The sequence below is a fragment of the Apiospora phragmitis genome (assembly GCF_038363925.1).
Source record: "Apiospora phragmitis strain CBS 135458 chromosome Unknown utg000004l:1.0-3135199.0:1.0-3139288.0, whole genome shotgun sequence".
NCBI classification, from domain to species: domain Eukaryota; kingdom Fungi; phylum Ascomycota; class Sordariomycetes; order Amphisphaeriales; family Apiosporaceae; genus Apiospora; species Apiospora phragmitis.
Genome location: NW_027117402.1, coordinates 882,601 through 902,442, shown reverse-complemented (window position 1 = coordinate 902,442; position 19,842 = coordinate 882,601). Strand labels below are relative to the sequence as shown.

Sequence of the window (19,842 nt, the reverse complement as noted above, 5' to 3'; positions counted from 1 at the left end):
CCGAGCCTAACCAACCTTATGTAGTGGTACGAACTAATAGAATAGCACCATCTGAGAGGTTTTCGATCCGAAATCCAAAAGGGGGATGTCGAGAAGGACCCTGTGTATGGTTATAAACACCGAGGAAGTAGACCCTCAAGCAATTTGGTTCGAACTTACTGGACCACTGTCTGGGTATGTGTGGTGCGCTGTGTTGAGAAGAGATAGGGGTTTGTAAGCAAAGCTATGGAGTGACCAGCAGCCTAGCCAAACCCATGTATGCAGTTTAATATTGCCAAAACCAGATTAATTTTATATAGGTAGAAAATGTTTCTATCAGTAACTATTGCGAGATTTCCCGGTTCAGGGGTACTTTTCGCGCGAAGGTAATACGCGTCAACCAACTTTTAAAACTAAAAGCACCACATCTCCATCAAGACCACCTGCGTCCGTCAATGTACCGTGCATGTTCTTTGCCATGTCCATCACGGCAAAATCTTTCCATCCATAATTTCATATACGACCTCAGACACGTCCAAGCTTGTGAAAGAAACCCAGCACCAAGAGTAGAGCCAGAACGGCTAAGCCCACATTGGTCCACTGTGCCGCTCTCAGCGAATGCAACAGCTGCGGGTCACCAAGCAGTAGCGGCGGCGACGACGACGTTGGCGGGTTCTGCTGCTGCTGCTCGAGGACGCCCACCTGCACGGCGGCCGCGACGGCGAGCCCCATGGCGCGGCCGACGAGGCTGGCGGTCTGCAGCACGCCGCCGGCGAGGGCCTGGTCCGCGTCGGGGACGCTGCGGGACACGATGAGGCCGAGGACGGGCCAGACGACGTCGACGCTGAAGCACAGGCACATGGCGGGGAAGCCCCAGGCCCAGTACGACGCGCCGGGCGGGATCATCGGGAGGGCGTAGAGGAGGGGCGAGACGATGCCGCAGGCGACGCCAACGACCAGGACGCGGAAGGAGGACGGACAGAGCGAGAGGATGGGGGGTAGGGCGAAGCAGCCGAGGACTGTGGGGGTTATATGTGAGCACATAATTTCTCGCATTTCAGTGACGAGTGACCGCCGTCAGGTTACGGGATAGGGAACGAAACTTACATCCTACCACGCCAGCCGGAATGAAGCACAAGGTGGTCTGGAGAGTGTCAAGCCCTAGGTAGTCTTGATAGCTGAAAAAGGGGCCAAGTCGAAAGCTACGTGTTAGCCGAGTTCCCCTCTCTAGCAGGCAGAACGAAAAACGTACAAGATGGAAGCGAACACCAGATAGCTGTTATATGACCCACAAAAGCAAGCCATGACGATGAGCGAGACGGAGAAGTCGGCATTCACGAACATGGACGTCCGGATCAGCGGCGTCCATTCAAACGTGCCGTTCTCCAGGTAGCGTTGCCACATGACGAAGCCGCCCGCGAGAAAGGGCAGCTATCGTGACTAAGCCCAACATCGCTGGCGGAGACCTGCTCCAGAGGACGTTGACGTAGGACAAGACGAACAGGAGCAAGACCATGCTGGCCGTGATGGTCACGCCTCCGATCCAATCGACCGGCTGTGAACGAGGAAACTCGCAGTGTTTTCCCGCACCAAGACTAGACTCGTCTGGCTGTATCAGTTGCGATGGTGCTACCGGGGGCACGATGCTATACGCCAGCAAACCGACGAGCCCCGCGATACCGGCCGGGATCCAGAACACCCAGTACCACGACAGGTACGCCCCGATAAAGCCTCCTACCAGGTTGCCCACGACGGAGCCGAGGGAGCTGGCGGCCGAGAAGGTGACAAAGACCCATTTTCGTCGACTGCCTGGTGGGTACAGTGTGGCCAGGATGCCGAGGGCCGACGGCACCGTGGCGGCGTTGCTGAAGCCCTGCAGGGCTCGCAGGGCGTAGAAGCAGACCTCGTTGGGGGAAAAGGGGATGGCGATGCTCGACGCGGTGAAGCAGGCGGCGCCGATGAGGAAGACCCGTTTGCGGCCGTGGACGTCCGCCAGGCGGCCGCAGAGGAGCAGAATGCAGCCCGATGAGATGCTGTACATGGATGTGATCAACTGCAGCCGGCTGACCGGTATATTCAACGATTCCTGGATAGCTGGGATCGTGATAACCGTGGACTGCACGGTAAAGATCTAGTGTAGCAGGAGCCACAGTAAATCAGTTTATTGTTCCATGGGAGCGACGTCGAACATGTGGTTCAACTCACATTCAACAGGCCTGCACAGGCCATGGCACCGACGATTAGTATTTGTCTTGTGGACGACAGCCTTGGGCCGGTTACCAGCTCATGGCTGTCATTCCTAAGCAGGGGAGATTCCTCTGTTTCTCGCATGGTAGGGATATTCTTTGGGGCTCTGGAGTGGGTATCCTTCTCTCACCCTTTTTTGGGAAGGAACCCTGGTGATATGAAAGTGCATTTCATGCCTGAACTATATCTTCGAAAGGGGTACAGAGTCTCTAGTAGCCACAGGTACTGATAGCTAGACCCTCAAAACCTGACATCATACCATGCCACACTACCGAGCCACTTAGTCATAGAGTAATGTTACACCGACTGCGGCTGCCAGAGTTCAAGACATAAGGCTACAGGTGCTGTCTTGGAAATACAACTATTCCTAAGACACAGTATCAGACACAGTGAGTGCCGGTTTAGTGTAGCATGGCTTGGGTACTTGGTCATCGGCGAGGTGAAGAGCGAAGAATCTTGTCTCGTCAGCCTCAATAATTTCAAGTCCACCCAGTCCCGAGCCCTACCCCTGTTTCTATCAGAGTGATAGTTTACCCTCTTCACTCCCCGAGGGCGTTTGGATCCAGCAAAGCTAGAATTCTTCGGGTCTCTCAGAGAAGCAACTTGCGTAGGTCCGTATCAGAAGCCGCAGACTTCCGCAAGGTCTAACAAGAGATTATGGCTCAGTATCAAATCCGCGGCTGAAAATAGGGGGGCGACCTCGTAAGCTTACAATTAAAGACACACTGCCGTCCGGAATCAGCGTGGACCTACAAACCTTTGAACGAGACCCTACTTGTATTACCTTCCGAGTTCAGAGCGGCTTGCATCACCAGAACGGACGAGAACGGCGACCGTCTATTCGCCGCGCATTTCTCGGGAGATTGGAATCATGAAGAAAGTGTCTACGGCGGGCCATGAGTTTGGGTACATCAAAGTGCTTCATAGTACAAATACGCCACACCGTACGATCCACTATTAGTAATTGTATCACCAACATGTCTGGCACATAGCGGATACTACATTCGTGCTGATAGCATCAAGTTCGCACTTGGCTGGATCTACAACGACAATGTCTTTGCAACTGCAGCATACATATGCTTTTGTTACGCCTCCGGGCAAGCGGATCCGAGAATTGAGTAGAAGACTGGCTGGAATTTGTTTCCTTGAGGCTTACAAGCCCATGATTTAGTATCATAGAGAACCTCTCATATCTAATCGTGGAGACTGAATTTAAGTCAAAGTCAATATAGGCTGAGCGAGACAATGACTCGGCGTGCGCGGGAAAGTTACTGTGTAATCGCCCTTTTCCCTCTACTCGCCCTCGGTATAAATCGGTTCAAAGGAGCCCCCAGGGATATAAGCCTGATGTAAACCAATTGCACGTTATGCAAGTAGGGTTGCATGACAATCACGGCATTGAGTGCCCAATTAATTACCCAATGTCTGTTCTTCTGACAAGATCCAGGTTTATGGAGGTTACACAGTAGAAGCCACTTTTTCTGGACCATGTAATTAGTGCGACTCGGATGATCACAGATAGCGAAACGGGCTCGCTTCGAGGCCCCAGAAGGGGGACGGTGCATACCTAATATCAATCATCAGAGACGCCGCGTGCTGCCATGATCGGCATTGCGAGCTGCTTTCCTATCTACACTACTTTCCCGCTCCCCCTTCTAAATCACTCCATCGGGGGAAGTCTTGACATGAGACATACCTAGCTTCACTGGTGGCGGTATTATTCATTTTAATACCTCCAATCATACTCTTCCGTTTGCCAACATGGAAGTTACATGTTCATCTTCCGGGACAAGACCCAAATAATCGATATAGGGGGGAGCCAGCTAACAGCATTCTTCGAATCTCTTCTTCACCAAGCCCTGTTGTGGACAGGAAAGCCATATGCCCCCGGCGGACTTCCTCAACGCCTTCTTGCCTCCGCCTTCCTTTCGGACGATGCCGGCCTCCTGTTGTGGAGCGATCTCACTAGGGCGCCCAACTACTACCAGACGGAAGCAGAAGCTGAGCTAATCCAGGAAAAGGCCGACGAACTCTCGAGCCGGATCGAAGATGGCACCATTATAATGGACCTTGGTTGCGGGTTTGTAACATGCCCCATCCCTCTTCTGGGCCCCTTTTCACTATTTGCTTCCCACCCCTCTCAATAAATTTCAATTTGTGATCCGAGAGGTCAATGGCAGAGGAACCGTCACTGATTGCTTTGTTCCTCTATAGTGACATCCGTAAGACCATACCTCTACTCCAAGCCCTCGAGAAGCAAAAGAAGTTCGTGAGCTACTACGCCATCGACCTCTCCCGGAAGTCTCTAGAGAATGGGCTACGGAGATTCGAGTCCGACTACCACCATATTCAGTGTACTGGCCTGTGGGGCACATGGGATGCCGGCCTGGCCTGGTCCAAGCAGATGCTCGACGCCCGCCGGTCGCGTCTGTACTTGAGCCTGGGCTCTATCTTCGGCAACGACCACCTCGAACCGGCCATCGCCCGTCTCCGCGGGTGGGCCCAGGAAGCGTTGTGCGGCAGCACCAACAGCTCCATGCTCCTGACCATGGACGCGACGACGGACAAGGACCTGCTGCACGCCTCATACAACGAGAACGACGGACTCTACGAGCGGTTCATCCGCAACGGCTTCCGACACACCAACCGGATCCTGGGGAGGACTGGTACAAGGACGAGGACTGGGAGTGCCGTAGCGTGTTGCAGGACAACCCCGTTATGCACCGCAGCGTCCTGCGGGCCAAGAGGCGGGTCCGGGTACATGCCGTAGGGCTGGTACTGGATGAAGGGACGGAGCTTGATTGCTACGAGAACTTCAAGTACGGGCCCACAGTCATGCATGACCAGTTCGCGGCTGCTGGCCTCCACTGCATCGAGCAGTGGAAAGCCCCCAAAGCTAACATCTGTAAGTGAGGAGCAGCTTCTCCCGGTTGTATGTGTACGCCAACTAACTTGTCTGGAGATCAATATTTGTTGGAAGCGCCGAAAGAGAAGGCAGAATAGCAAGAATTGAAGTTAGGAGACGACGACTGGGCGACGAATTATGAAAGGAGTCCGAGACGGGACGAACAGGTATTGTATTGGTTCAGAAGTAGGTAGCTAGTCTTCATAGAAAACCTGGTAGATTCCATTGGACTAACACCATTCCGAGTCCCTTGACAACCCATACTTCGCTGCACTAACATCTATTGTTTCCTTGAAACTTAGGTGCTACAGTCTAAAGCATGGTCGCACACCAGTTTCTCTATTCTAGCATCGCCGTTATCGCCAACCACCCCCATGGTTCGTCGTTAGGAGGACATCCGGCAGTAGTGTTGGTTCTACGGGGATATGTAGATGAACCAGGGACACATGTTTGGTGGTTAGGCTGGCTGTTGGTCTTCTGTGCCTGCGCACAACATCCAAGGAGTATAGATACCAGTTCAGTCAGATCATAGTTTGAATAGAAATAATGAATATGCATTCACAGGAGAGCCTTTGCCCCAGGTCTCTCAGGACCCGGCACAATATGAGGTCTTATGGACTGAGCTAGAAGAGACTAACGTGGCTATGGGAATAGTCTACATACCGCTGTGGCCTGGTGTTTCTGTATAAAAGCGAACAAGAATGCCTAAAAATTGCCAGAGTCAAGTCTTGATGGACAGGGTGTTGATACGATGCATCGGGTGCCGAGGCACTGGTCCTGACTCCTAGCAAGCACAAATCCCAACCTGAACCCCCAAATGGTTCCCACCAGTAGATCTGTCTGAGATCTTGCAGTTGGTTGTGATGAAATGAGTGACTAATGGGTCCAGTGCTTCAATTGGGCCGCTGGATTTTAATTACTTGGCATCGGCGCTTCGCTGTCCAACCCCTTCACCCTTTTTGTCTATCTTCCCGCGCCATAAAAACGGATAGCGTGGTATGACGTTAGGCTGTGGGGAAACAAAACTACCGTGTACGAACATCGTGTTATGCTTGCTTTCGGCAAGGAGTTTGGCCATGGCAACAGCATCGACAGTATTGTGTTTAGCTCATTCATGCGAGCTGCCTTTACTCTGTAGGACAGGGCCGGTTCCAACATACGGATAGTGTGTAATTCAGTGAACGGCCATATGAAGATGCCACCTGTCCAGAGAAAGGTTAGTACGCTGGAGTTCATACAACCGCTGTGCAACGTTCCGAACCAGTGTGACGAGCGATGGTAACTCTCGTACTACGGGCTTACGCTGTGATAGTATCACCTTATTATGCGGCCCTATGTTGGACAAGTGGCACGAAAGGCAGCATCTGCAACACTGGCCACTTGCTTTACACATTGAAGCCTCATCCAATAGATTTCTGATGAACAATACGTTGGACATGTGCAGTTTCAAGTCACATATCCACGCTGCCTGTCATACCAGACATCGTAATAGATGGAATATGTCAAAAACAGAAGATCCTCCAAGGTATTCTCTGCCCAGAGATCATTACAACCAGATACCCAGTCCACGTTAGACCCAAGCTTTCAAATCAGAATTCATACACAGTATCTCCCTCTACTAGAGACTCGAGCAGCCCAACTCTCGCCACCCAATCCGACAAGATGCCAGCTGCATTGAAGACGATCAACTATGAAGGCATCTTCAACAAGGACCCATTAGAGATCCGCGAGCTTATCCATGCATGCCAGCCTCCACCCGTCGGCAAGGGCATATTTTACCTGGACCTGCGATGTCCCTCTGGGAAGCAGGTCTTGCTAGACTTGCCCAAGATCGACCAAGGTATACTTTCCTATTTCGGGCAGCCAACCGAAACCAAGATGAACGACTATCGCCAGGGGGTTGAGCGCGGGTAAGCACCCACAAAGGACACCCTTCATTATGATACTACGCACGTCTTGCTGATGAACTTCTGATGGGCAGTTTCAAGCACCCGGGCGAAGTTATCGAAACCTTTGAGGTCAGTTTTACTTTCTTTCCATCTACTCTCCTAATTCGTACAGGCCGCCGGTCCCGGCGGGTTTCGAGAACTGGTAATCCTGAGAAGCCTCCGCTCTGCCACAGATAAACCGCCGCGAGAACCTGGAAGGATCCCACGATGTTCCCCCGGGGCTTCAGAGCTGCAAGGCCGGGCTATCCTCCATGATCGACACAGGCCACCTCATCACCCAGAACCTCCTCGCAGCGCTGCACCCCCCTTCCGCTGCCGAGCTGGCCGCCGGCACCGGCCCCTCCGACACGGGCCTCAAGCTGTACCTCCAGGACGCCGCCGCGGCCGTGCCCGCGCAGGCCGTGACGGCCGCGCCGCACACCGACATGGGCCTCCTGACGCTGCTGTCCTACGACGCGCCCCTACCTCGAGCTGGGCCGGAACATCGTTACCGCCGGTGGCGACCACATGCAGGAGTGGACCCCCGTCGAGCCGAAGGAGGGCTGCGTCGTGGTCAACGTGGGCGACGCCCTGCAGGCCACATCGGGCAACCGGGCACATGCGCCGCTGCACCGCGTGGTGCAGCCTGAGAGCCCGAAGCCCGGGGGCACGTGTATGGTGGTCTACTTCCTGCGGCCTGAGCAGAAGCAGGAGGAACCGAAAATATTACTATAATACACTTCGTATCGATTACCCTTTACTAGTAGCTAGGTGTTGTACTAAAAGAAGTTCAGCACCGAAAAGGGTGCAGCACTAAGTAAAGGGGCAAGGGCTAATCGATATGCTTATCTGTGCCGGCTAGGCGAATATGTTAAAAAACTTCGGGTATAAGGCAAAAATAGGTATAGCGTAAAGACCGTGCATAGCAGCTATTAATAAGCCACAGTCAGTTTAAGCTAAAAATTTATATAGTCGGTGTAGTATATCTCTAGATAATCAGGGGGTTAAGGTTAGCAAACTCGCAATCTGTGTTATCGTCAAATACTTGATTACATGTAACATGACGGATGGTCATAATGCTATGGCAAATTTGCTGCAGAACTCCTATTTGTGCTTTCTCCCTTCTAATTCTCCTTGGGCGGTCTCTTGGCCGCGTAATAGGCGCTCAGAGATCGACAAGAAGATGAGCCCCGTCATAATTATTTTCCACTTGAAGCTCTGCTGAAGTCGGTGTCATTACTGTGGTCTAGTACTCAATATGATTAAAGCACTAAATGGCAACTCACACAAGCTGTCCTCGCCACGCGTGCCTTTGCTTTTGGCTGTTTGCCCAAACCCCAAACCCACGGTTGAGCACGTAACATTTACGGGGTGTGGCTGGTATTAGGGTCCTCGCTTAGAACATTCCTACGTTGATTTCAGAACTAAGTAAAGGCCTGATCGTAATGAGACGATACCTGAACCGAGCTTCTACCAGAATCCATCCTTTCCTACAATCTAATACCTCCTCAACAATATCAAGGGGCCAACCGCCCCGCATCCCGCGGAAACAAAGTCGCCTCCCGCACATCCCCCAGCCCCAAGACGGACTGCAGCACGCGATTCATCCCGAACGCGAAGTTGACGTGCGGCAGCAGGCCCGCCTCGAACGCCTGCAGCCAGGGCCGCCACATGGGCGCGTCCGGGTCGCGCTCCGTGGCCTGGTCCCGCAGCGCCGCCCGCAGCACCTCGTGGCTGCCCGTGAAGTGCAGGATGCTGGCGACCTCCTGGCCCCGCGCGATCAGGTCGCACGTGTCGGTCGCCGTCTGCTCGTCCGCCGGGCCGTTGTGGCGGTTGGGCACGGTCTGCGGGGGGCGCTGGCGCTGGGGGTAGTCGGTGATGAAGAAGGCGTCGGTCGCTGGGATGGGGGAGGACGGCTTGCCGGATGACGACGGGCGGGAGGCGACGCCGCGACGTAGCAGTTTGCCGAGCATGGCCTCTTCTTCGTGACTGCATACTTTTCTGTCAGATGGGGGTTACTTGTGTCATAAGGGGGACACGGAAGCTGATGAAGGATAGTCACGTACGTAAGGTCACCGTTATCGTCAGTCTGCATGCCCTCATGCTCTCGCAGAAGCTGCTTCGCCTCGACGTAGTTCACTCGGGGGAGACGACCCCGCGCGTCCAGCCCCAGCTTGAAGTCACCGGCGGACGAGTGCAGTTTCTTCGCCATCTGGATCAAGTCGCTGTACTTGTCCGACTCCTGAAGCCCGCGGACCACGGCGACAAACATGTCCTCGCCTTCGTCCACGCCCCTCCTGCCAGTCGGTCTCGTAAACCATGCTTATCTCCAGTCCGGTAAACTGTTGTTTTTCGCGGGTCAATGCTGTTAGACGAATAGAGAGGGACCCTGATGATGGCATGCTGAATGATCACTCACTTCGGAAAGCCTACGCGGCGATATGTCCTTCTCTGCGCGAAACATGTGCTTGATCTCAAAGACGCGCTGGAAGTCCATCGAGAGGGCCAGCTCATGGTGCAGCTCGACCGTCTGCGACAGCCACGCCGGCTGTCCACCGGGGTACGAGACGGGGAAGTAGTCGTCGTCCGTCGCGATCTTGTAGTTGATCAGGGACGGGGTCTGGATCCAGTGCATCCCGCGTCCGATGCAGTGCTGCGAGGCCAGGCTGAGCATGCCGGAGAACAGCTTAAAGATGGCGCCGTTGGCGGCGACGCGGACATCCAGGATGCGGTGGTTGAGTCGTTCGTGGAGGCTGAGGGACTGCGTGAGAGTAGCTCCTGTTGTTCTTGTCCCGGGACGTCATGGCCCGGAATCGTGACAAGGCCGTCGACGGCGGATGCAAGAACGTCCAAGCCGCTGACCTGGATCAGGGGGAGGGCCGATGTAGTAGCTTCTATAACTGCCGTGGCGCGGGGATTGTCGATGATACTGCCCACGACATGAAGGATCGACTCAGCTGTGCATTTTGTGGCCACCTCCCAGGCCGAGGCCGAGACGTTCTCGATGCCAATTGCCACGTCGACAAACCAGGCTTCCTCCCGCATCAGGAGCAAGACTTGGTTCTTGTCTTCTCCTTCATCGCTGCGTTGGCGGACCTCATGGACACGGGCGTAAAAGCTTACCTCGTGCCCCGGCAGATAACCCTGGATCAGACGGAGTTGGTTGAACCTAGAGGTACTAGCTGGATGGGTTTCTCGCCCGGATGAGTCCATGACGTCCAGTATAGACAAGCGCCAAGGAGTAAATGACGACACCTGAATGTTGCGGATACCTGGAAGGAAACATCAGAAGAAATGCTTTATAGGCGGTCGATCGACAAAACGCTCAATTCTATCAGACACGAGCAATGAGTCCTATGGCCCCCTTTGCGGCACGGTGCGCAGGCCGTGTCCGGACGATTTGCATGGTCGTACATTGTCCATAAGTAGTACGTGAGACGCAGTGATGTGGATGGCCGCCTCCTATGAGCTTGATGCAGGCAATAGAGGCTGTGTAATACTGCGACGATCCGGTTCGGTTTAGGGGGGGTCCAATGTTGACTGTAGAAGCACATAGCCGGCCACACGGGGCCTTTGCTTGCCCGTTGTCGCACAACAGCTAGCGCCGAGTGAAAGAAAGAGGGGTTATTTATCTCCTCGACTTCCCGTGGTAGCATCAGAATCGCACTTTCCCATCAAATGTACCCAACCTTTGCCAAGACCTGTTGCGACTCCCCCTCACCGAGTCCATCCAACCCAACACCACAGACGAGATTGATCAACGACGGTTGCTAGTACATTAGTGGCGTTCAACCATCTCCATAATCCAGCTGCGACCGCCCGTATAGTCTCTACTATGGACAGCCAATCACCTGCTCCGGCCTATGCCAAGACGCTGCAGAACTCGGTTAATAGATACAGGCATCTCAGTATATCTCACCCAGCAACATCTAGTTGCGGCCGCCATATTGTAATAGCAGCTGACGTGACAGTAGGCAACTACGATGCCCCGACCATTCATTCCATCGTCAACTCGGCCCCGATAGCCCACGTTGCCTTCATAAGCCCCGACACGCAGACGCCCGTCGTGCTACCCATGATGGCGCGCATTGGCCACTACGACGGCGACAACGACACGGAAGAATCCGTCGCTTGTTACCTGCACGGTTCCGCAACGGCCCGCCTGTTTCGTCGTCCACAGCAGCCCAGCAGCGGTCAAGAAGGCCAAGAAGGAGGAGGTGGTGGTGGCATCCCTGTCTGCATAGCCGCTACCAAGATACTTGGCTTGGTCCTGACCCTGACGCCCTACTCTCACACGTACGACTATCGCTCTGCCGTCCTACACGGGCAAGCAACCGTCCTGGACCCCAGCTCGGCCGCCGGCCGCGCCGAGATGCTCTGGCGCTGCAGCTGCTCACCGACGGCGCCATCCCGGGACGCTGGGCCAACTCGCGCACACCGCCGGACGAGACCGAGATCAATGCGACCCGCGTCCTGAAGGTGCGGATCGACAGCGCCAGCGCCAAGGTCCGACACCAGGGCGTAGACGAAGAGGCCAAAGACCTGAAGGACGAGACCAGCCGCGCTACCACATGGACGGGCGTGGTCCCTTATCTCGAGGTGCTGGGCGTACCGCAGCCGGCTCCTACGAATCGAGTGGGCTCTGTGCCGTCCTACATACAAGAGCATATAGGCAAGCACAATAGAGGGGAGTTTGCGCGTTCCAATCTGGAGTACTCTATTTGGGGCTCTTTCTCGAGTCTGTTCTTTGGCACTCTGGCATGGGTTGTTGGTCGCTAGTGATGGTTACTCGCCTGCCACAGAAGGGTGACGCAGGGTACCACGAATTGTATTACAACCGAGTCTTTTCCGTAGGGGCATCTAGGCTGACTTGTATAAAACTAGGATCCGTTAAGGACATATCCACTAAGTTTTCGCCTCGCCTGTTCATACTGACCGTGGTTCAAGTCACTGCTTCATGTAAACGGTGATGTCCGGATCATACCTTGTTTCGTTCTGCTCATTGGCCTCGAGACATTGATGCCGTCCTCTAGAGCCTGGTATCACAGAAGTGGCAGGCTGGGATGCTCTATCAGGTTACCTCATGAATACGAAGTGTCGCAGTGGTACTATTGGTTGCATTTCGGGCGGGCGGTGTTACGTTTGGTGACCTGTTATATAACGAAATTAGACTCGAATGCGGTACGCGCAAGGCCAACTGGACAAGGTAACAGAATACATGTCAATATAGAAACCGAAGAATCTGGTCCAATCAAATAGGAACAGTAATTTTGAATGAATCACATGACAAATTAGCTGTAATTTCGTTTCGGCACTGGGTGGCTGGTATCCCTGAGTGCCATGAAGCAGACGCTACAGTGAATGCGCAGTGCAATGTACTCGACTTAGTGTTACCGACATACATTATACACTGGGTCAGTATAGGCTGATTTGATATACTGACATGGCCGGCTTTGCCCCTGCCCTGCTGTTTTCGTAGAGACCGTCCTGCGCAGGCCTCCCGTTTTGGCACTCCAGGGAATAGAAAGTATGGATGAATAAGCCTGGACTACTGTTCGATATAGTCATCAGGACAGAGCCGAATAAGAATCTTCCCTTTTAGCAATATGATATATTGGCTGCTTGCATCTAGGGTGTCACTTACCATCGCGGAGATTACGAACCCTCTCTGGGCCCAAACACACACTCGGGGCTCTTGTATCCGAAGACCTCCGTCACGATGACAACAGTTTTGCACGCACTAATGGCTGTTGCGCTGGGCCTTTTGGTGTTCGTGGTGAAACGGAAGAAAACACGAGGAGATGCCCGTAAGTTTCTTGTCTTCTGGTATAGTGGCAACTACTAAGTAGCTAACGTCGTTGACACTGTAGCGAAAAGGAAGCGAATCGTTTCACCTAACGCAGATGCAGTTGAGTGTAATGAAGAAGAGAAGAAACAATCGGAACAGGAGTCCGGCTTCCAACAGCTCTACTTCAAGCTGCACAATCTAGAAAGCCATGCCGAGATCCTGGGACCAGCCCGCGAGAGTCTCGTGACGCTTCTGCGTGAGACATCCTTGAGAGCGAGCAGACGTAGGCGCAGCGGCAGTAGTATCCTGTCTATAGAAGAGTACGACTCGACGGTCCTGAGAGAGTTCCTCATGCGTCAGCATGAGAAGGTGATGGACCAGTGGCAGGAGTACCTGGCGTGCCGCGCCCGGGGCCAGAGTTCGGAGCTTTTTGGCACACTTCAGGATGCCGAGAAGTGGCTGCGGCGCATGGCCCCGGTAAAGTTCGTCGACGGCGCCTGGTTGGGCTACGCCCATCGCCTGGGCGCCACGACGCCGTTCGCGCTGCATCAGGGCGGCGAGTCCAACGTGATCGGTGGCGTCCTGGAGATCCTGACCGAAGAGCTGGGTGACGGGCACGTCACGCGAAACCATGTCTTCTTGTATCGGAAGCTACTACGTGGCGTGATCGGTGAAGACGACAGTGACGGCTATATCTCGTCCATTCTACCCGCCGCCGACTCACTTGAGTTCGTGGAGAGGGCCGAGGAGCTGGGGATGGATGACCCTCAGGTCTGGAAGGCGGCCACGGCGCAGTTGCTCATCTCCCTCTTCCTGACGACTTCATGCCCGAGATCCTTGGCTTCAACCTGCACTACGAGCCGATCACGTTGCAGACGCTGGTGGCAATGCGGGAGCTCGAGGAGCTGGGGATTGACTCTTGCTATTTCCGACTGCACGTGTGCATCGACAATGCCGACACGGGACACGCGGCCATGGCGCTGGACATCGTCATCAGGTATCTCGAAGTCGTGCGCGAGATGGCCCATGGGAGAGGAGAGGAAGGCAAGACAGCCGTCAAGGAGGCCTGGCGGCGCATTCAGGCGGGCTATGTGCTGTCGCAAGAACTTGGTCGGGATGAGGGCGGGCAGGATTGTGAGGCTGTTGGTGACGACATTGACGATTGCCACTTGACAGAGAACGAGGCTAGCGTCATTCAGATTCTCCGTCTCAAGTCTCGCGTCGGGCATCGGCTTCATTGCACTAGCCGCGCCAGGATTGGGCGCAAGCTCCTGGCCGACTGGCTCTCTCCCGAGCTGTGGCAGTCCAAGAGGCAACAGGTCTTCCTCCTTGATGCCCTGGCGGCAGCCCAGCCCTGGATCCGAATGGGCGATAGCGACCGCAGCCTCTTGATCCGGGAGCTGAGCTGGAAGGGAAAGATGTTTGGTGCTTTCACCGACCGTGAGGTCCAGATCGTGAAAAACTGGATCGACTCGTTGGGGAGGGAGGAACATTCACGCAGGTTCACTGAAGAAGATTGGGAGATTCGCCTTCGTGGAATGCATCAAGCGCTGACAGCCCCGCCATCGGTTCCTCCTCCTGCTCCACGGGTGGAATCACTCCGGATACGAGACCTGAAGGGTTTGCGTTTGTCGATCGACGCCAAATCGCAAGATGCCATGCTGTCGCTTTGGTTCGCCCACCCATGTCTCCTGCAGAATGGTCTCAGCATCCCTTACCGAACCATGACTCCCCTCGCTGGTTACATCTGCCGCATCCTCCGGGTAGAACAAGGATCGATAGCTCCAAGCGATTGCAGCGCGGAGAGCGAGGGCTCAACTCAACGTTTCAGTCTCATCGACTTAGGGTTGGAGATGGTTCAAAGGCGAGGAGGTGACAGGACCCTACCCACTTGCCTTGAAGATGTGTTAAAATGGGCTACAGAAGAAACCAATGGTGGCGCGACCTCGGGCGACAGGTATAAAACCACTGTGACGTTTGCAAGCACCATGCTACAGTGGGCAATGCAACCTGTGGCTTGCAGTGGCTTGCTAATAGGTCTGTCGCGGGCCTTTGTCGATCTCGAGATGCTGGTCTCGGTCACGGAGGGTCTGTTGTCGGAGGAAGGACAGAAGGCTTTGCGGCACATGGCCGGTTGCAAATTGAACTTTCTGGATCTATGCCTTCGGGAGATCCAAAGTGACGAAGCCATCCTCGCGGGTTTCCATATGGGCTACAATCAAGGCTGGGCGGAGATCGAGAAGCTTTTGGCGAAGGACTCGGAACTGCAGTCTGAATCTGCCACGCCGCGGTAGTGACAGGTGTAGAACACTTGGTTTGTTGGTACTCTCTGGGCACGGCTGGGCCTGTCCTTCCTACACTGAAGCCAAGGTTCCGAGCTGAATTTCAGTTTCCAGGGCAGCAACATTGACTTACATGGCTCACATAGCTGGCAGTTCGAGCGTTTGAAACAAAATCATCACACTACTCGTGTTTGATATTCGCAAATAAAGTGTGGAAGTGGGTTTTTTTTGGTCATCAAAGCGCAGGCGCGAAAAAGGGTTCGATTTCTTACTTAGAAGCACGCTATCCTTATTTGACCCACCATTGCCAACTGTGATAACCCCGCCGTCTCCGTACCACCCCAGCGCAATCTCGTCTCCTACTTCTTACCGTCTACGAGAACCACGAGCGAAGAATGCCTCTCTGGGCACAGGTAGTCGCGTGAAAGTAGTAACCTCACAACTTTCCTTCTCAGTTATGGTGATACATCCGTAGAAGTCTGCATAAACGGGATCCTTGTTCTGATAGAGCGCACTGATTGAAATGCGCACCTCGGCCCCGTGCTTTTACTTACCATGTTGATTACATCGCTCGGGTTGAAGATGATAAACTTTCATCGGCGCTTAAAGTTGTGCAATGACTAGCATTCCCTATATTCGGGTTAAGATGTGCATGCATTATGCGGTAGGCGACGTCATGTTCAAATGTAATACATTAAGGTGGCCGGCACGCAGATGCTAGTCCTGCCATGCAACAAGGTTCGAGGCCCCGTTTTCGAAACAATCTGATTTGCCATGCTGTTCTTATCTCCTCGCATGTCATTCCTCTCGATGTTCAGAATGGCATCGGCTACGGAGGGACCGCCGAGAGGGAAACCATTGGCTTCGATTCGAGTCGGGCGCCGGAGCCGAGGTTCAATTGAAGCTAGATTCGGGACAAGCTTGCGAGCGGGAGACAAATCTGGTCAAAGGGATCGTGAGATTTGCTCCGCAAACAGCCTCCCCATGATTCAGTCGTACAGTTCGTAAGCCGTCCCAAGTTTTCCGATCAAAATCGGTGGTGATGCCCGTGGTGGTAGTCTACTTGGAGTGTCTAGTCATACGCAAAGTCATTCCCCCAATCCAAGCGTTCGTTTCCTTGCCCCTTGGCACGAATCTCGATGACAATATTTCATCCATTAATGCTTTCCCTCTTAGCAAAAGATTGTGGTTCCTACCAGACGGTTAGTAAAAAAGAATGTCATCAACATGGTCTCTCTGAGCTTCATTCTGATACCATGTCATTCACAGGAGCCCTGGTGAAGAACTCGACCGAATGGCACGACTACCTGGCTGAAGACAAAGGCGGCACCGAACTGGCCGTCATATGGACCTTCACCGGCATCGCGCTCGTCTTTGCCTCGGCCCGCTGGTACGTCCGGGCTTGGGTACAACATAAGTTGTGGAGTGACGACTACCTAATCGCCGTTTCCGTTGTAAGTTACGCAACAAGCAGCTACCCCCCCCCCCCGCCTTCCCCCCGCCATGGTAATCTATCATGGTATGGCCATGTGGTAATCTGACTGACACTGTCGCCGCCCCCGACGGCAATAGGCCACAGGGATCGTCGCCTGCGCGCTCACGTCCGTCTCCGTCTCCAAGGGCGTCGGCCGGCACGTGGAGGCGCTGTCGAACGAGCAACGTATCTCGGCCACCCTCTGGGTGTACGCCGCTTATTGCCCCAGCGTTCTGTCGTTCGGCATGCCCAAACTGGCCGTCATCGCCCTGCTGGTACGGCTCCTCGTGCCTAGTCGCATACACTTTTGGATCCTATGGGCCATGGGTGCCCTCGTCCAGCTTGCACTGCTGGAGTCGTCGGGCTCCTTTTGGCAGGTGCCAGCCTATTCTCTACGCTGTAGACCAGTCGATCGCAGGACGTTGCTTGGACACCAACACTTGGGTGCATTACTGCCTCTTTGCGGCATGTACGCTTGGTTATATGAACATGCATAACACCCATTTTTCAGCATCGGCTAATTATTTGGGCCCAGCTTTCTCTGCCTTTGTCGACTTCTACCTCGCTGCGTATCCATCTATCGTCTTATACAAGCTGCAGATGGCTCGGCGGAAAAAGATCATCCTTTCCATTGCTCTGGGATTGGGTGTAGTGTAAGTCCTGATTCTTTCTTTGGGGAAGCCGGGGTATGGCCCAACTACGACTGACGATATGTCGCAATGCTCAACAGATCAGGAGCTGTGGCAATATACAAGACTATTGTTTTACTCGCCTTAAGCGACCCCGATTTCACTTGTTCGTGCCCTTCCCGTCCCGAGTTGCTCGCAGAGACCGAGATACTGATACAGAAGATCCGTGCATCAGATGCTACCTCCCGCATCACGATCTGGACATTGTAAGCCACTCACGGGACGAGCCGGAATGTAGACTAACCAAGAGGAATGCCCCCAGAATCGAAGGAAACACAATCGTGATTGCTTCGTCGCTCCCTGTCCTGCAACCTATAATGAATAAGGTGTGCGAAAAGAGCACCGCGGGGCGCCGACACCCCGACAGGTGGAAATACTACGTGGCGCTATTTAGTGGCAAAGCTAAGCTGGCGACGGCGATCCAGCGCCGGATACGTGAGCACGAACAGATTAGCGATTCAGGTCCGCAGCAGATAGACTCAGTATGAAGCAATTCAAGGATACAAGATACAAAAAACGGAAGTGCAGCCCTGGTGCTTTCTTATTACATATAAACACAATTTACCCTTTCGAGAAACCCCTATTCTCCCCTGAGCTCGTCAACCTCAGGCGGTTACGGCTGATAGATGGAGACATCGTCGATATAGATTATAGGATAGAAAATCGGCGTGCTGATCTGGAAATGGAGGGTCGTGTAGGCGAAAGTGTCGGCCGAGTCGGGAACCGAGAAAGGATAGGGGCCGTATCCCTGGGAAGCCCCGGGGGGCGCCAGAATGATGGTGGCCAGCGTGATGCCGAGGGCGGTGACGGTAACCGCCGTCGTGTATTTGAGCTGGCTGCTCATGGTGAAAGTGAGCTCGTAGTTGGCGCCGGGGCAGACCGATATGTCTTGGGACAGGACGGGCTTCCCTTGATTGAGGTTGAGCCCGCCTAGGCCGAATTTGCTGCCTCCCTGCAAGGTGATCAAACTGTGTTATGGGCGGGCATGTCAACATTAGCCACTGTGAATAAACATTCTACACATCCGAAGAATGTGCTGAATGAGAGACTTTGGAGAGAAAAGACTTACGCGTTTTGCGCTCCATAGTTGATGACTCCCTGTCCATCGGGGTTGACTTGCCACGGCGGAGCGTTGCCGGCATCAACAACAGTATCTATATAGTCACCCAATATTATTAAAACCGTAATATATGCTTTCGTTCACTTGTATATGACGCCAAGGACAGACACATACCGAAACCACCGTTCTTCACCGCATCAGTCGGGAGACACTGCGGCGGAGCCGGCGTGGTGTCCGTGGACGTCGGAGTCCCGTTCGGATCAACGCACTGCCCTGGAAGCAGTTGGCGCTGTCGTTCTACGTATCCGCCGTGCAGACGCACTGCCCGTTCCGGCAGTTGAAGAGGTGGCCGACATCGCATGTGACGCCGCAGGAGCCACAGTTGTTGTTGTCGTAGGAGTGGTCCAGGCAATCCCCATGGCAGAGCGGCTTGTTCGTACCCGGGCAGAAGGCGCCGCAGCGCTGGCTGTTGGCGTCCTTGAACGCGTCGGACCCCTTGTACGTCCTCACGGCCCAGGCGTAGAAGACGGCCTCGGCCTCGCACCTGGCGCGCTTCAGGGGAGAGCCCCACCATGAGTACTGCGGGCAGGCCGTGCCGTGCATGCAGTCGTAGAAGGCCGAGTTGCAGCGCTCCCACTCGCTCGGGGTGCAGTACTGGCTGTTGCACTTCTCCGTGTTCCCGCCGAGGCAGTTGTCGTAGCAGTAGTCGTGCATGTCGCAGCACCAGCCGAAGTTCAGCTGCAGGATCCAGGCCCGGGTCGAGCCGGACCCGCACCCGTTGGACTCCATGTCGCGTGTGTTGTCCCGTCGGCCCGAATACAGGTTCGGGGGGTAGCTTGGTACGCGGGCCTGCTGGCCATCTGTGTAGGGGTTCCGCCGCGCCTCCAGGATGTTGGCGTTGGGCATGGACCCATAGCGCGAGTGCCTCTTCGTCAGGGTGGGATCATGGGCCGCATAGTTGGGGTCGTATCCTGGTGGCATCGTGTCGGGAATCATGAGGACCTGCGTATCGTCCGTAGGAGGCTCTGCAACCATCTGGGTGCTAATGCCATCCTCCGCGACCTCCCAGGTGTAGACGGTCCCCGACAGGTCACTGATGACCATATTGACGTCGCAGGAGAAGCTGAAGATGCTTGTGATCAAGCCGTTGGCGTCAGGTGTCTGGCCTTCCATGCTCTTGGTAGTCGTACGGACCTCCATGGTACTACGCTTCAAAGCGACGTAAGTCGTGACCCCATTGACTGTGGCGACCAGATCATAGAACCCCGGCGGGCCATCAGCGGTCTCCTGAAAGCTGAAGGTCGGAAGATTGTTAAAGTATGCCTCGTTCGCTGCGGCTCCAACCGGATCTTCTGGCGTAGTAGCAGGATCTGAACCTGGAGGTGGCTGGCTGGGAAATCGGATGAGTCCAAAACACCAATGATGCCGTTCTTGGGAATGAGGTGAGCACCTGACTTGATCGAGATCTTGAAGGCCTGATCACGGTTCTT

The 19,842-nt window shown here is 54.4% G+C and overlaps 9 protein-coding genes across 9 annotated transcripts; 5 read left to right on the top strand and 4 right to left on the bottom strand.

The window, feature by feature from the left end:
• Positions 1 to 504: 504 nt before the first annotated feature.
• PG994_003429 (MFS general substrate transporter) lies at positions 505 to 2,208 on the bottom strand (the record flags this gene model as incomplete). Its single annotated transcript, XM_066854838.1, is given in 5 exon segments — positions 505 to 998; positions 1,087 to 1,157; positions 1,232 to 1,410; positions 1,421 to 2,110; positions 2,185 to 2,208. 5 exon segments carry the CDS (start codon positions 2,206 to 2,208, stop codon positions 505 to 507), a joined length of 1,458 nt encoding a protein of 485 aa, XP_066719116.1.
• A 1,790-nt stretch (positions 2,209 to 3,998) lies between these two features.
• On the top strand, positions 3,999 to 5,139 carry PG994_003428 (uncharacterized protein; the record flags this gene model as incomplete). Its single annotated transcript, XM_066854837.1, is given in 3 exon segments — positions 3,999 to 4,306; positions 4,441 to 4,918; positions 4,933 to 5,139. The coding sequence occupies 3 exon segments, from the start codon at positions 3,999 to 4,001 to the stop codon at positions 5,137 to 5,139; spliced, it is 993 nt and encodes a 330-aa protein (XP_066719115.1).
• Positions 5,140 to 6,793: 1,654 nt separating this feature from the next.
• Positions 6,794 to 7,794, top strand: PG994_003427 (uncharacterized protein; the record flags this gene model as incomplete). The annotated part of the gene is made up of 4 exons (XM_066854836.1): positions 6,794 to 7,041; positions 7,113 to 7,149; positions 7,254 to 7,481; positions 7,552 to 7,794. The coding sequence occupies 4 exons, from the start codon at positions 6,794 to 6,796 to the stop codon at positions 7,792 to 7,794; spliced, it is 756 nt and encodes a 251-aa protein (XP_066719114.1).
• Positions 7,795 to 8,576: 782 nt separating this feature from the next.
• Positions 8,577 to 10,272, bottom strand: PG994_003426 (uncharacterized protein; the record flags this gene model as incomplete). Its single annotated transcript, XM_066854835.1, has 4 exons — positions 8,577 to 9,060; positions 9,126 to 9,271; positions 9,479 to 9,820; positions 9,922 to 10,272. 4 exons carry the CDS (start codon positions 10,270 to 10,272, stop codon positions 8,577 to 8,579), a joined length of 1,323 nt encoding a protein of 440 aa, XP_066719113.1.
• Positions 10,273 to 10,894: 622 nt separating this feature from the next.
• On the top strand, positions 10,895 to 11,838 carry PG994_003425 (uncharacterized protein; the record flags this gene model as incomplete). The annotated part of the gene is made up of 2 exons (XM_066854834.1): positions 10,895 to 11,355; positions 11,391 to 11,838. 2 exons carry the CDS (start codon positions 10,895 to 10,897, stop codon positions 11,836 to 11,838), a joined length of 909 nt encoding a protein of 302 aa, XP_066719112.1.
• Positions 11,839 to 12,778: 940 nt separating this feature from the next.
• PG994_003424 (uncharacterized protein) lies at positions 12,779 to 15,141 on the top strand (the record flags this gene model as incomplete). Its single annotated transcript, XM_066854833.1, has 3 exons — positions 12,779 to 12,866; positions 12,930 to 13,618; positions 13,681 to 15,141. The coding sequence occupies 3 exons, from the start codon at positions 12,779 to 12,781 to the stop codon at positions 15,139 to 15,141; spliced, it is 2,238 nt and encodes a 745-aa protein (XP_066719111.1).
• A 1,244-nt stretch (positions 15,142 to 16,385) lies between these two features.
• On the top strand, positions 16,386 to 17,260 carry PG994_003423 (uncharacterized protein; the record flags this gene model as incomplete). Its single annotated transcript, XM_066854832.1, has 3 exons — positions 16,386 to 16,661; positions 16,702 to 17,047; positions 17,115 to 17,260. 3 exons carry the CDS (start codon positions 16,386 to 16,388, stop codon positions 17,258 to 17,260), a joined length of 768 nt encoding a protein of 255 aa, XP_066719110.1.
• Positions 17,261 to 17,905: 645 nt separating this feature from the next.
• Positions 17,906 to 18,377, bottom strand: PG994_003422 (uncharacterized protein; the record flags this gene model as incomplete). Its single annotated transcript, XM_066854831.1, has 2 exons — positions 17,906 to 18,240; positions 18,362 to 18,377. The coding sequence occupies 2 exons, from the start codon at positions 18,375 to 18,377 to the stop codon at positions 17,906 to 17,908; spliced, it is 351 nt and encodes a 116-aa protein (XP_066719109.1).
• Positions 18,378 to 18,649: 272 nt separating this feature from the next.
• Positions 18,650 to 19,552, bottom strand: PG994_003421 (uncharacterized protein; the record flags this gene model as incomplete). Its single annotated transcript, XM_066854830.1, has 1 exon — positions 18,650 to 19,552. One exon carries the CDS (start codon positions 19,550 to 19,552, stop codon positions 18,650 to 18,652), a length of 903 nt encoding a protein of 300 aa, XP_066719108.1.
• Between the last annotated feature and the right edge of the window lie 290 nt (positions 19,553 to 19,842).